This window comes from Pocillopora verrucosa, chromosome 13 (genome assembly GCF_036669915.1).
Source record: "Pocillopora verrucosa isolate sample1 chromosome 13, ASM3666991v2, whole genome shotgun sequence".
Lineage (NCBI taxonomy): Eukaryota > Metazoa > Cnidaria > Anthozoa > Scleractinia > Pocilloporidae > Pocillopora > Pocillopora verrucosa.
This window is the reverse complement of record NC_089324.1, coordinates 16574602-16589939: the sequence shown is the minus strand read 5'-3', so window position 1 is coordinate 16589939 and position 15338 is coordinate 16574602. Positions and strand designations below refer to the sequence as shown.

The following is a 15338-nucleotide window of genomic DNA, read 5'->3' as shown; positions in this document are numbered from 1 at the left end:
ACAGGGAGACCAGACTTGTTCCAACAGGATGAGAAACCTGTGATCAACCAGCACTGTGTGACCAAATTATCATACTTACCAGCCTCTTCTTGCCGGTGGAATATTTACAAAAAGTCAAGGGACTCTGGAAAAAACCCTGTTGACAACTTGTTTACCTAGCCAGCCTGGTCAGCACTTCCTAGCTAGTTGTAAAGTTCCCAATGACACCTCAAGAACTTTTTTTGATACTAACAGTAACTGTCTTTGATTGCACAGAGAGAGCCATTTACATAATTCATGATTTCAAATGCATAACTTTACAAAATTTAACCCTTTCAGAAATAAAGTGTGTAAAAATACTCAACACTTATGATACACAGCCTAAAATATCATTGAGAATTTCATATTTATTAGTATTAGTAAAATCTATCCTTTAGAAATTCCAAGTTTAAGAACTTCATGTATCCTTAATCAAATATTTAATATCATCCCATCATTCACTTTGTAATTTGAGACCCCAAATATTTAAACTAACCCAGTAGAAAACATTTCTTTTTTATACCCAGACATTAACCCATTTATAGTTGTAAATACAAGACAAACTCAAAAAGGTTTACAGTCTTTTACAATCAATATTTTCTTAATCACCAGGGAATTCCATTTTAGCTCTGAGAAAAAACTGATTTTGAAGTGATCAGAACTACAAGACAAACTCAAAAAGGAACATCACTAAATGTTGGTTTTTAACTCTTTAACTCCCAAGATCTGATTGTTGATTTTCCCTTCTAGAAGCTACACATTTCTTTGTAAATTAGTAATGAGAATTTAGTGTTAATTACATTAACAACTTCTACAAGATAAGTTTGAGTTTTCTCATGATCTGTTTGTTGGATGAGGGGAGGATATTAGAGGGAGAAGTTATATGCTGATTACTTCTGGGAGTTAAAGAGTTAAATGTAAGGCCTTATAATCAACCTTTTCCAAAACACCAGGGAATTTCATAATAGCCCTGATAAAAAACCTTATTTTGATGTGATCAGAACTACAAGTCCATTAATTAACCCTTTAACTCCCAAGATCTGATCATCAATTCTCCCCTCCAGCTACTACAAATTTCCTTGTAAATTAATTATGAGAATCAGGTGTTCAATCAAGGTAATAAATTGTACCTGATGAGTTTGAGTGTTCTCATTACCTGTTTGCTGTATAATACATGGATACTATTGGGAGAAGTTACATGGTAATCACTTCTGGTAGTTAAAGGGTTAATGCAAATTTTCTCTTTCTTTCATAACTTGGCTATTCTTCTTTTCTTGGAAATTTAAATTTTTTACGCAGTCATCCCATTTGTTATCACTCATATGATTGCAAACCAAATTGGATTCCACTCAGTCCTATTACCATTACAAATCCTTATAAAAACAAATAACATGTACACAGAACCCTTCCTTTATAGCAGACTCTATGTAACAGCCGTCAATTCGATGTCAATTCCACGTTTTATTCGATCCGATCAACTACGCTCAGCACACCGTTCGAATACAATACCGTACAAGAAATCCTTACAAACAAGCAATTGTCTCTATCCGTAACCTTGAAAACTGCTGAAATATCCGTAATGCTTCCGTAATGTTCTATTCCTTCGATGTGAGACTAGTTAAACGATCCTTATCCGAGAAATAAAGGCGAAAATAACAAGCGATAAAAGCACGTATATGCCGAGGTTTGACCTCGTGTCGAATGACAACACCTCGGCGCAGACTGGGCCTAGTGCACAGGACACCTAGCATTTACACTCTATGTCTAACAATATCAGGTACTTCTCGAATTATTTTAATCAGTAATCAACTTGGATTTGAGATGATGAAGAAAGTTTTAATTTCCTCGAAATGGCCTGCCAATCTGAAAACTTGAGACTAACACTGCCACAACAGAATCCATTGCGAAGTTTAACATGCACTGAAGAGACGCTTACCCTGGAAAGAGGCCTAGTTAAGATTTCTAAAAGGGGGGGATGGGTGGGAACTGTCTCTCCACACACCCAGTGTACCCACCTAACTACAGTGCATGCCATGCATTTTCAATTCTCATTTTTTTCGCCACCTGAATTATTAGATTGTAACAAAAAAATCATCTGACAACGGATACCAGGAGCACCTAGGCACCCCCTTTCTGGCCACGCCACTGTTATAACTGTCTATCATATTTCATATTTTTCTTCTAATAATGAGTTCTATGGACTATTCGTGTCTGAGCTCTTATCTTTAAATTACTGTGCCTTGAGTATTGTAATAACACACTGTTGCACGTAAGTCCTATCAAAGTTTGTTATATTTGTCAAATCAGATGAACTGTAGAATCAGGTCGTAAAATATTTCACACAAGTTACCCAAAAATATATTTTTCTGAAACATGAACGTTCGTAAAAAACGTTAGTTTGCCTCTCACTATCAAAAGTAATATAATTATAAGTTTTATGGATGATTCATCTTGATGCAATGTCAGTTGAGTGTCAGATGCGGTCTGGGACTACATTGCTTTTGCCTCACTTGGCTCTTTGAGTGCTTAAGAAAAATCGAGCCAAATTCTTAACCAACCAAATCCAAAACTAAAATCTGTCAGTACGTAGTCATTCTCGTTTTTACGCGCTTTTAATTTGCGTTCCAACCGGCTTCTAGCTTTTTTTTTTTTTACCTTTCTGAATGGATATTATGATAAACGTGATTTTCTTCAAGCCAAACTGAAGCTCATTGAGCTCTATCAACATAAAAAAGTCACACTATTTCATCTAAGTTTCCATAGTTAGCTAAGTTTGCTTGTTCAGACCAGGCCGGGTACTGCGCATTATCCATCTCAGAAGCCAGTTGGTTTCCCTCCACCAGTTTGTGGCTTGTTCCACCAATCACAGCTTTGCATTCAGGACATTTGCTTGTCTCCATGGCGCCGCCGCACTCACCAATTGCATAGACATGTCCACGGGGACATTTGAACCAATGACCCTTAGACAGACCAATTGCTTTCACAATCTGCCTCTTTTCTTCTGGAGTCAACGGGTTAAGAGCAGGCTCGGTCCTCCTGAATACGAAAATATTATTGTTTCTCATGAAGAATTTAGTATTTAGATTTACGACACGAGGCGAATCGCTACTATTTAAAGGAGGTGTAATTAGAACTTTGCTGGCACTATCAACCGATCACTATAGGGAGCAGTTATGTTTTTTGTGTCAAACTTTGAAAGATGCTTGAATTATAGGAAAAAACAAATTCAATGTATCATTTCCCCTACATTACTTTACAACTTTGACCAATATCATGCAATAAACTGGAAAGGCAACGTACATACAAAGGCATATATGCCAACTCTCCCGGATACAGACCCAATTTTCCGCTCTCCGTACGGGTGACCAAAACTCCCGGATAAAGGGAAGTTTGGATCAGTTGCTCACAAAAACCTAAGGTTTAAGCTCCATATGTTCCAAAATTCCAAAATCACCCAGCTTCTGATGCTTGTATTACGGTTTCTGGCTTCATTTTCTCGCGTGTTGCGCGTTGTTCGTTGCAAACAAAAAGGAGAGAGTTTCTTTTTTGTTACTCCTATATAAGCGAGAGTCTGATTGGATGAGTATTCAACCAATTGAAGTCTCTGATAGATATATCCACGTTTTTCCCTCGAAATTGCTCGGTGGGGGGAGTAGGGGGTCCAAATAAAAAAGAAAGTTCCCGGGGGGATCGCTTTGGCGAATTTGGTCGGGGATGCTGGTCCGAAAAAAAATATCCAGATTCGAGATCTCTAGAGATTGGCATCTCTGCAAAGGTTCCATTCCAAAACTATTTTTGTTAGGAATGTCCTCGTGCTACATTTGAGTCTCACAAAGAATGAAAAGTAGTAAGTTAATACTTAATTAGCTTACATATTGAGAAAATTGCGCAATTTGTTGTTAAAAACGTACCTTATCGTTTCAATGTTTTTCATCAGTTTTTCGAGGCGCTCGTCTATTATGCGTTTACCGCTGGACAACTGCTCCTTTACTGCAGTGAACATCTCTTCGCAACTTTCATCTAGCTTTAGTTCCAGGCTCTTGACATCATGACTCAGTAAACAGAATTCGAGTTGGAGATTGAGTCTGGAGAATTCTGTGTTGATGTCTTGTAGTTCTCTGTGCGTTACTCTGAAGGACATGAAACGCTTTTCGAGATAGCTCAGCTCATTTTTCACGTGATCACCTGTCCAAGAGAAAATCGATGTCCATTGCTTACTGTATGTCAATCGGGTGTGTACTTCTTCACAGTTACCGGGTGTATTCAAATTGATGTGTCACGACAAGGCAAACAGCACTTTTCTTTGAGTCAGGAGCTCATTACTGGAGCCCAGTAATGGGCTCCTCTTTGAGTAGATCAGCAGTACTACCCTACGGTACCCAAATAATTGAGAGAGAGAGGAGGGAGAGAGAGAGAGAGAGAGAGAGAGAGAGAGAGAGAGAGAGAGAGAGAGAGAGAGACTGAGGGGGGAAGGGAGGGAGAGAGAGAGGGAGGGGGAGAGGGAGGGCATGTTCAAATTTCTTTGATGTCATGCGAGTTTGTCTTAGTTTTTGGTAAATTATTCAAACGGCGAAGAAACTTCAATAACGACAAATACAGACTTACTTTCTAGGCTATTCTCTTTGCAGATCTCCATCGGGATCTTACCGAGGTTCTTCTTTATTTTGGCGCGCATGAAACATAACCGCTCCATCAGAGTCACTTGGTTCTCTATGAGGGCAATCTTTACTTCATTTTCTTTGATAGAAACCATAAGTTGATCGTCATATTTCAGCAGCCCAGCAACAGACTTCCTCAGTGTTATCAACGATTGTTTCTGTCTTTCACCTCTTAACTTTGTTTCCAAACTTTCCAGACGCTGTTCAAGGTCAGACTTTTTCTTCTGCAAGTCATGACTCGCCGTTTTTGATATATTCCACATTGCTATCTTCACCTTCTGTATGTCGTGAATCTGCTGCTTGATAATGGCACTGTATCGCAAGCACGTGCGGATTGGAACCAAACAGCGTGGACACACTTTTGTTTGTATCACGTGAGATCCAGTCGCTTCATCTTGTGACATATCCATGTATCTAAAAAAGGGAAACGAAGTATAGGATTATAGGATCTCAAAACGGAGGAAACACAAAATGGTTGAAAAGACACCAAACCAAGCCCAAAAAGCAAAAAAGAAGTAAACCAACCAAGGCTTCCCAAACATCATTTACCAAATCTACCCATGGACCTCAGCAACGATGGTACCTTGACATGACATTAGCCTTTTGAAAATGGTTACAAGATCAAAATCATAACGAGAAATATTATAAAAAGGAACATTGTTTTCACGATCAAAGCACCTATTATGAGTTTGAAAAGATCTTACAAGACGCATCATTGGGCTATGAGCTATAATGTGAAAAACTCCCTACAATTCCATTTATAGTTGAATAGGCCACAGGTATTCGAAAAACAAAATACCAAGTTATGAGTACCTATCAAGATCAGACACTGCGAAGATGTGTTGGCAGTCTGGGAGCCTGATAAACCGGGCATCTACCTCGTCCTCGCCACCGAGGAATATGTCTGTAATTTTAGATGCGTCGTCATTTTTCATGCACACGACACAAATGCACTCCTTCTCGCACATCAAACCGCGACATACGTGATAGCATGACAAGGTTTTCTTGCACGGCACGTCACATCTCCGTCTTTCGCATACTTCGTGACACTGCTTGTAACACTTGTGATGTTGACATTCCCACGAGCACGGATAACGACATGGCAAGCACAGCTCTCCACACGCTCTACCACATTTACTGTCCCCGCAGCTAATTTCGCAGGTCCTAGGACACGGTGGGCACGGGATGCTACATCGCTCCTTGCAGACGTGTGAGCACACTAGACTGCGTTTACATTCCTCTTCACAGCGCTTGTGAAGTCGTCCCAAACGACAATCGCCACACTTCCCGGAGCACTCGTGACCGCATTCCAAGTTGCCACCACATGGCGCTGTACAATCTGATGGAGTGGCCCAGCAAGCAATAGTGACTTCATGTCCGCATGGCCAGTCCCCCTTCGATATTTTCTTGAGCTCATTGCATTTGGCGGTGCAAGGCTGCGAACAGCGGGCTTGGCAACGATGGCCACAGGAGAGGGTTTTATCACACCTTTCTTGGCATTCCAGTACTTTTACGTTGGTACCACATGTTGTATTCTTTACAACGTGACCACACATTGGTAAAACTTTGTCTACCAGTTCCCAACAGTACTCCATACAAGGATCTTTACAATGATTTAAGCACGGGTGACCACACTTGTTGAGGGTCCTTCCGCAAGGCTCATCACAGATGTAATTCTCGTGTTTAGTGTCACGTGGATGACACTGTTGTTTACATACATGACCACAATTCAGACGCACCATGCATGACCTCAGACATCCCCCAGAGGGAGCCTTCTTGCTGAGATCTTCGGCTGTTTCGGCTGTATTTTCTTCTCGATGAGTTTGGCACAAAAGGGGCAGTCCGTTGCCAATGTTACCACTCTTCTCCAAGTCGTTCACAATTTTTTTCCATATCTCACCTGCCTCCGAGAGAAGGGCAAAATTTCCAATACAATAAAAACCCTTTCTGGCACGGGATAGAGCCACGCATGCGCGATTTACGATCTTCAAGAATCCAGCATTTCCATCCTTGTTGCTGCGTACGAGCGAGAGAAGAATGATGTCATTCTCTTGGCCTTGAAAGTTGTCGACCGTCTTCAGACACACATGTTTGAGTTCTTGACTATTTCTCTCGAGGAGGCAGTCTCTGATGGCAAACATCTGCCCCGTGTAAGTTGTCAAAAGGGTAATCTGATTGGCTGCATACCCTTGCTGTACTAAATAATAGCACAATGCGACTAAAAACGTGGCTTCGTGTTTGTTCACATGGCTGTGTGAGTCTTCACAAGGATTCTCTAAATGACTGTGGTTGATAAAGAACATGTTCTTCTTGATGCCTTTGATGTCTTCGTATTTCGTTACCGATTCGTGGTTCTGGAGATCGTCATAAATATGTTTCATCAAGGCGGCAATTTCAGGTCTCATACGATGCTGTATATTGAGAGTCTCGCAGTGAAGACCGACTTTAACCATTCTCTCGAACAGTGACACATCCAGATTGTAATTCTTAGCGAGGTCATAGACTTGTGGTTTAGGTCTTAGTTGCTGATGATCTCCAATCAAAATCAAGTGCTGACAGTCTTGTGTCAGCGACGTAATTGTGTGAGCCTCTAGCACTTCAGCAGCTTCTTCAATCAGAATGATTTTGGGGCGAATCCGTTGTAGAATGCGGCGGTATTTGGCAGCACCAGTGGTTGTCATGCCAATAACACGTGCATCACGAAGAACCCTGTACTCCCTATCAGTAGTAAGTTCGGCTTCACGGGACAATGCTTCTTCGTATACTTCTTGAAATGTTTTCAAGTGTTCTTTTTGTTTGATCTCCAATCTTTGAACCCACAGTTTGTACAACCTCCAGCGATCTCTCCTCGACAACCGTTCAACATGACGGATTTTTTGTTCTTGGCTTCTGGTCATTGCCTCGTTGTTTGTGAGATTTCTCCTAACATAATTCGGATTTTTAGCATCTTGCATGGACAGGACGATTATGCTACTCAATTTCACGCTCTCCTCTGAAGATTCATCATCGTCAAAGATGAAACCTGGCGTGGCAAACTCCATGCGGAAATCATTTCGTCGATGGTAATCCTCTGAGCTAGATCTTTGAGTTGTTCCTTCCCTTTCTATGTCCAGCCATCTTACCAGCTCTTCATTGATTGGTCGGTTTCTGGCCACGGTACGAAACTGTTGGAAATGTCTTTCCTTAACACAGCCCTGGTTGTAAAGCTCTTGCAGTGACAAAATTGCCGTTCGTGAGGCCTTTAGTAGGAAAGTGGAACGCTTATAGCGCCTTTTGTGGTCTTCGATTTCTCTCTTAGCTGTTCTTCGAACTTGGCGAGTTGCCACATCTGTTATGAACTTTTCGAGTCGTAGACATTGTACCAACGAATAATCATTTAATTTTTCATTTCTACTGCGGCCACCGACACGAACAACACCTGTCAAAAGTGAGAGAAGCGGGTTAACCCTTTAACTTCCGTGAGTGACCAAGATAGAATTTCTCCTTACTATATCTATAAAAAATTAATATCGTGCAGACAAGTGATGAGAATAAAGAAAATTATCCTTTACACCCTAATATCATCATGCATATTCTCCCTATTGTTCATCATACGTTTCTTAAGGTGCTTACAAGGAGAATTTGTTTAAGAGCATCTTTAGTTGGTGATCATTTCCTTTATTCTCTTGACCTTTCTGTGTGATTCAGAAGAGATATCGCAAGGAGACATCAGATGCTAATCACTCTTAGGGGTGAAAGGAATAAAGAAAATAGTTTGAACTTACCTTTCATTGGTAGGAGACCCTCCAGGAACTGGTCTAGAGCGTGATTAGTGTAGGATACCATAAGGATGGGAGAGTTCCCCTCGCCGTTCTGCCAAATAGAGGCGTTTTCCAAGAAAGCTCGGGCGATCTTCAAGCCAACGTAAGTTTTCCCAGTGCCTGGGGGTCCTTGGATGACTGCGAACTCTTTGGTTAGCGCCAATTTAAAAGCACGCATCTGTGACTCGTTGAAGCCAAGGATCTTACTGTCTGACCAATCGAAGGACGGTTCTTCGGTCCTTGCAACTTCCAGACTGCACGAGGAATCGGTCATGGTTGCGCCTGCGACTTGTGACTCGCCCTCCTGTGGGCGTGCAGCGGTAGCTTTCGAAGTTTTAGATTTTTTAGCGGGGGAGCGTCTACAAAGAGCAGTGAAGTCAAACGGGATTGGTTCTCCTTGTCTCTCTCTCTGATACTTGGGAGCTTCAACATTTTGAACACATTCCACAATGTATTTCTGGAAAGGAAATTCTTCAGGCTTTATATTCTTCATTGCTTCTAAAACATGTCTGTATGCTTCGAAATACGCCGGTGACTCTATCATGACAAACTCTTCTCTCTCCTTGACAAAGACGGCTATTTCTTCTTTATCAACGTTTTGAAAACGTACGTCTAATTCGCCCACACTGAGGTCTCGAGGATTTCGTTCTTCTATTGTGGCGAAGACGAGTGACTTAAAATCATCTGAAGAAAGGCACACTAGAGAACCAAACTTAAGTCGCTTGGATCTCTCCCAGTTCACTTTCTTCACTTTGGAATGATTCAAGTTAAACCGGATTCTGTAAAGCAGGCCTTTTCTGTTACATACGGGATATTGAACAGTGACCCTCTTGTAAACAGAGATCTTGTTGATGCGTTTGGTCTTTTCCTCAGCGCCCGGTTCCAAGGAGTTGTTTTCCTTTGTCAATTGCTTTATACCATCTCGAAGAGGTTTAACGAAGTCTTCTCTTAGGAGACGAAACTGTACATCTAGATAATGATCCAAGTCATTGTACTTTCTTTCGGTGATATTCTTGCGAAGGAAGGGTTTGGAACAAAGATCTACCGCCTGAGGGATGACGCTTAATTCTCTGAAACTTTGCGGTGGTTCCACTTCTGATTCCTGATCATGTGCAGACCTTGAAAGCCGAATTACTTCATTTTTCAATTCTTTCAGGTGCTGGATCTTTTTCTTAAGATCGTCGATATCTTGGATGAGATTCTTTTCCTTGAGTTCATCCAGTGATACAATAAGCTGTGCCAAAGGAAGCTTATTTACTAAGCTCTCACCAAATGTTGGAATGAGGACACGAAAAATCTCCGTCAGATCATTCAGCACACAGATGCGGCTGTTCTCGTCTTTCCAGCAATCAGAGTGAGGCATGTCGTCGATAAAACTGGAAAGAACTGTCCCTGTCCAGAACTTTACCGTGGCGGAGGACCGAAGCAATTTTTCTGCATTTTTGGCCACGAGGTTGTTCCTTGAGCACAGCAAACGAAAAGCACGAATAACCAGCTTTAACAAGTCGGGTCGTATTTCGTCTTGAGCCAACAGCGCCTCGAACCTCTTAGATTTACTAACTAAGCCTAAAATAGCATTTTCTGGGACTCCCTCTTTACAAATGTCTTCCAAATATTTGAATCCTATCGGAGATGGTGCACTGTTCGTGTCCTCTCTACGATCTGTTCGTCGTCGTTTCGGGGCGTGATGGTCGGTCTTCGAATTATCTTCGTAGCCGCGCTTCCGACCGTTCCGATTGTCATGAGACATCTATAAGGGGAAGTAGTCAAATAAGGATAACAAAAGAGGAATATGGTAGGAATTCCTTTATAAAAGGACTTCAACCTTTGAACCCGAAAAATATGTCCCTAAAATGTGTCCCTTAAATGCAAAGGGAAACGATTCAACAAGTACTTTGCTGTAACATCTTACTTAGTGAAACTTGAATTACCAGCTGCATTAAACTAATAAAAACAGGCAAATGATGCAGTATTGTAAGGTTTAGTGCCAAAGTTTCTTGTCAGTTGTCATCGACCTGTATGCCAAGTTTAGTCTCAAAGCAAGATGATTTTTTGTTCAAAAATAATATCCTTCACCTCTTATCTTTTTATATCCATTTTTCAAGAGATATTTTTTAATTTGTGGGGCAAATATATCGCAACACATTTATTGTTATGATCTGTTAAAACCAAAAGAAGCATCAAAAGAGGTAAGAAGCAGTTAATTTAATTTAAATAGGGTAACACTGAGATAAAAACAACCCGATGAACCTTTGGCCCTCACGTTATGCCTGCCTGCCTGCCCAAACAGGCTCTCCAAGAGTTGAGTCAAATTTTTTCGTAATTATTTGCTCATAGTTGACCGTAAAATGATAAAAATCACTCAGGACTTCTATTTAACTTTGAAAAGGTGTTCTCGACCGGTTTCTTTACCGTTCCTCTTTGAGGCTCATCGACCACGTTTAACAGTTGTTAGGTGCTTTATGTAAATAATGAAGGTTTCTTGAATAACATTATGTGCATTATGGATTATTTGCTAACACGCTGACTTGGTGATCAGTTAATGTATTGTCTGTAAGGTTTTTAAGATATTTTTCAATTTTTCATTTTTCAGGAGAGTCTGGGCCACGTCCTTAACAATATGAGCCGCGTAGGTTGAAAAGGTCATAGACAGGCCTCGATCCGCGCTTTTTCAAATCCGCCCAGAATACCGATTTTCTACAGTTTAACAAAAATCCACAAACCTTTGCCAGTGGGTAGACCGATTATATCGGGCTGCGAAGGACCAACTGAAAGGATATCATCCTTTGTGGATCATTTATTACAGCCTATTGCTCAAAAGCAAAAATCCTATCTCAAAGATACAACTGATTTCATCAACTTTATAGAGAAAACGCAAGTGTCAAATGATACTATTTTAGTATCAATAGATGTAACAAGCTTGTACACAAACATCCCACAAGAAGAGGGTATCACAATAGTATGCCAAGCATACGAAAAATACCACAATAACAGCCCTCCCATTCCGTCCCACTACTTAAAACAAATGCTCGGGCTTATACTGAAAGAAAATTCGTTCCAGTTCAACGGAGTAAACTATCTCCAATGTTTTGGAACTGCCATGGGAACACGAATGGCGGTTGCTTTCGCCAATCTCTTTATGGCAGAAATTGAAACAAAACTGCTTCACCAAAGCAGTATCAAGCCGAGAGTATGGAAGCGTTACATTGACGACGTTTTCCCCCTGTGGGATGTTCGTAAACAAGACATTGATCTATTCATAGAACAAGCTAACACGTTCCATCCAACTATAAAGTTCACGGCTGAAATCTCAGAGACTGAAATCACATTCTTAGACACGGTTGTCTACAAAGGTGAAAGATTCCAAAACGAAGCTATCCTCGACGTCAAAACTCACTACAAACCGACCGAGACCTTTCAATATACACACTATTCATCTTGCCACCCGCCAGGTGTTAAGAAAGGCTTTATTAAAGGAGAAGCTATCAGACTTCTAAGAACAAACTCCTCGGAAAGAAATTTCCAGGAGGCCATGTGTAATTTCAAAACACGACTTGAAGCACGTGGTTACCCAAAAAGCCTAATTGAAAAAACGTTATCTGAGGTCTCGTTTTCCGCAAGGCAGTCAACACTTAAAAAACAAACCAAAAAAACTACAGGCAAAATATTGCCTTTTGTGACAGCATACCACCCAGGGGTTAAAAAATTGACAACAAATACTGATGCAAGAATGGAACCTCATCCAAAATCAGCCACTGCTGAAAACAATTTACAAAACGCCTCCGATTATATCATACAAAAGAGGTAAATCGCTCAAAGACATTCTCGTCAGAGCGAAGCTTTAATTAAAGGCTTTTGCGTCGCAAACGTAAAACCACACAGGGGAGTCTGTGTAGGCCTGTCTATGACCTTTAACATCTATGTGAAAAGAAAATAAATGTTTTTTGGGTTTACATGCCCTTTAATACTATGCAATATACACACTGAAAAATTTTGCATACAAGCATGTATCTATATATATATAAATTATAGTAATTATAGTGATCACTAAATGTAACTCTAACTAAAAGCGTGCTTACGATCGAAACGATTGTTTCAGAGTGGTTTCGAGACAATCCAATAATGCCAACCTTGCCAAACTTGGCTACAGGACTGCAGCTTTAACTTACCTTTAGGCGAGTTACATGTTCTTATCCATGAACAGAAAAACAACAACGATCAGTGAGACTTAAAAGCTCAGAGTATCCCTTAATTGCGAAGGAGACGTAATTCACATTAAATTCTCAATCCTCAGAAATTCACTCTTTCTGTTTGATTTTTCTCTGGAATTTGCCGCATGACGTAAAAGACTAATAAAATGCATATTTGCGGTAATTTCATTGGTTCGATATTTTTAGATAGATATGGCATCAATTCTGAGAAATATTAAAGTTCCTGTTCCGATTTACTGGGAATTTGCGAATACTCTAGAAATGCCGGTGCTTGAAAAACGTTGCCAATGTGCTTTTCTGTTGCTGAAATCATCACAAAACTGGGCAGACAATACTCTCGTTCCCAGAAAATTATTTGCTTTTAGGTTCTTCGGCGAATGTAAACGAGTGGCTCTGGGAACGGAACTGTTCAGTAAAGGAATTTCCCGAGGGATAGGGAAAACGTGGATTTTACATTTCTTTGCGAAGGTAATTTTTTTTAAGCTTCCGGTGTTTTCATTATCCACTTCCTATATTGATCTTCTGTTCTCATAACATCGCAAAAAGAAGAGCCGACAACTCGCAAACTTCTTTAAAAAATAACTTGAGATAGCATGCATCTTGATCAAATTAAATTCCCCCCCCCCCACCTCCCTCATTCCATAGCTTGGAAAGGATCTTCTTGTAGAAAGGAGTTCTATACTAGAGTCTTAACTGCATTGAGGGAGAGAGGAATCAAGTTGATTTTTTACATAGTAAATTAAACTTTTCCTGTATGAAGGGGACGGACGGGGTAGGGGGGGGGGGTCTCACACATTCTGAACCCCTCCCCTCTTAGCTACATTACCAAATGATCAGTCATGGGTGCATCTGTCGTAGTCCTCCTCAGTTCCTCTAGAATTAGGGGACTGGGATCAGTAAGTTTTTCTTAGTTAGGAAAATGTTGTTAAGGACGTCATACACAAGCGTGAAGTCCCTGCAACCTCTTCCTGTAGGAAATCCCTTGAAATCCAAAGGACATCATATCTCATGAATTACAAGTTCCCATCACTTCTTCCGTCGTTTCAAAGAAATTTTCCCTATAGGAATCTTTTAAGTAACACTAAGGATCACCAACCTGAAGACTCTTGTTTGCCAAGACTAGTTGCAGATAACTGTCCTTGCAATTGTAGGAACTGTAATGAGAATAAATTTCTCTCATGAAAAATATATCCATTACAATGCATCCATTACATTGTCCACATATTTTGACTTCACTTGGCAACTTAACAGTGACCAGAACAGGTAGACCAGACTTTTCCCAAAAAGGATGGGAAACCAGTGATCAACCAGCACTATGAGACCAAATCATTATTTATACTTACCACCCTCATTTTGCCACTGGAATATTTACAAAAAATGAAGAGACTCTGGAAAAAACCCCACAACTTTTTTACCTAGCCAGCCTGGTCAGCACTTCCTAACTAGTTGTAAAGTTCCCAATGACACCTAGAGAACTGCTTTTGATTACTTTAACAGTTACTGTATTCAAATGTTTCTTTATGGCACAAAGAAAGTTGTTTACATAATTCAAATGCATAACTTTACAAAATTTAACCTTTCCAGAAATAAACTGTGTACAAATACTCAACACTAAAATTATGATAAACTGCCTAAAAGAGTATTGAGAATTTAATATTTTAATAAGTATTAGTAGAATCTATCCTTTAGAAATTCCAAGTTTTTAAGAAAAAGAACTTCATGCAGCCTTAATCAAATATTTCATATCATCTCATCATTCACTGTGTAATTTGAGACCCAAAAATGTTAAACTAACCCAGTAGGAAACATTTTATTTCTAATAAACAGGCAATAACCCATTTATAGTTGTAAACACAAGGCACAAACTCAAAAGGAACATAAGTACATGTTGGTTTTAAGTGTAAGGCCTTACAATTAATCTTTTCTAAATCACCAGGGAAATTCATTTTAGCTCCGATAAGAAACTTATTTTAAAGTGATTAGAACTACAAGTCTATAGAAGAGAAAATGGAGTGAAAAGTAGGTTAGAGTCTTAACCTTTAAACTCCTATTAGTGACCAAGACAAAATTTCTCCTTACACTATCAATAAAATATCAAGTAGACAAGTGACGAGAATGAATCACTTGAATGAGATGAAAAGAAAAGTATCAATTAGGGGATTATTAGTTGATCAAATACCAAATGCTCCAATCTAACACCACAAGATTTATATGGCAGACAGTAAGGAGAATTACTAACAAGATCTTGGGAGTTAAGGGTTAAGGGACATAAAAAAAGCTGACAGAATGCACCATACTCCCTCCCCACCCACCCTCCCTGAGCTTCCTTGCCTTAATCCCTGAGCTTCCATCACTTTTGTCATGAAAACACGTCTTATCCTGGCTTAAAGATAACTGTATTAATGTTGAAACATTGACAGAATGGAATGTAATTTTTGGGAGACTTGATGTTAAAGAAGACTCAATTTCAATTAATCATATCTTATATTGTATATTATATATACTCTAAAAAGTACCAAAATCTTCTCTTGTCTCGAGGTTTCATTGCTTGGACTAGAACTAATTACAAAATTGAGCTCCAAATTACCAGAGAAAAAAATAGGAAAAACTACCTAAAGCACTAGCCTAGGACAGGTGGAAGTAGAAAAAAA

General features: G+C 39.9%; 1 protein-coding gene and 1 pseudogene across 1 annotated transcript; one reads left to right on the top strand and one right to left on the bottom strand.

Moving 5' to 3' along the window:
• Positions 1-1994: 1994 nt before the first annotated feature.
• LOC131795004 (NFX1-type zinc finger-containing protein 1) lies at positions 1995-12786 on the bottom strand. The gene is made up of 6 exons (XM_059112567.2): positions 12646-12786; positions 8441-10226; positions 5490-8094; positions 4624-5090; positions 3930-4203; positions 1995-3054 (listed from the first exon to the last, which is right to left on the bottom strand). Exons 2-6 carry the CDS (start codon positions 10224-10226, stop codon positions 2754-2756), a joined length of 5433 nt encoding a protein of 1810 aa, XP_058968550.2. The 5' UTR covers positions 12646-12786; the 3' UTR covers positions 1995-2753.
• Positions 10330-12321, top strand: LOC136277660 (uncharacterized; annotated as a pseudogene).
• Positions 12787-15338: the final 2552 nt, after the last annotated feature.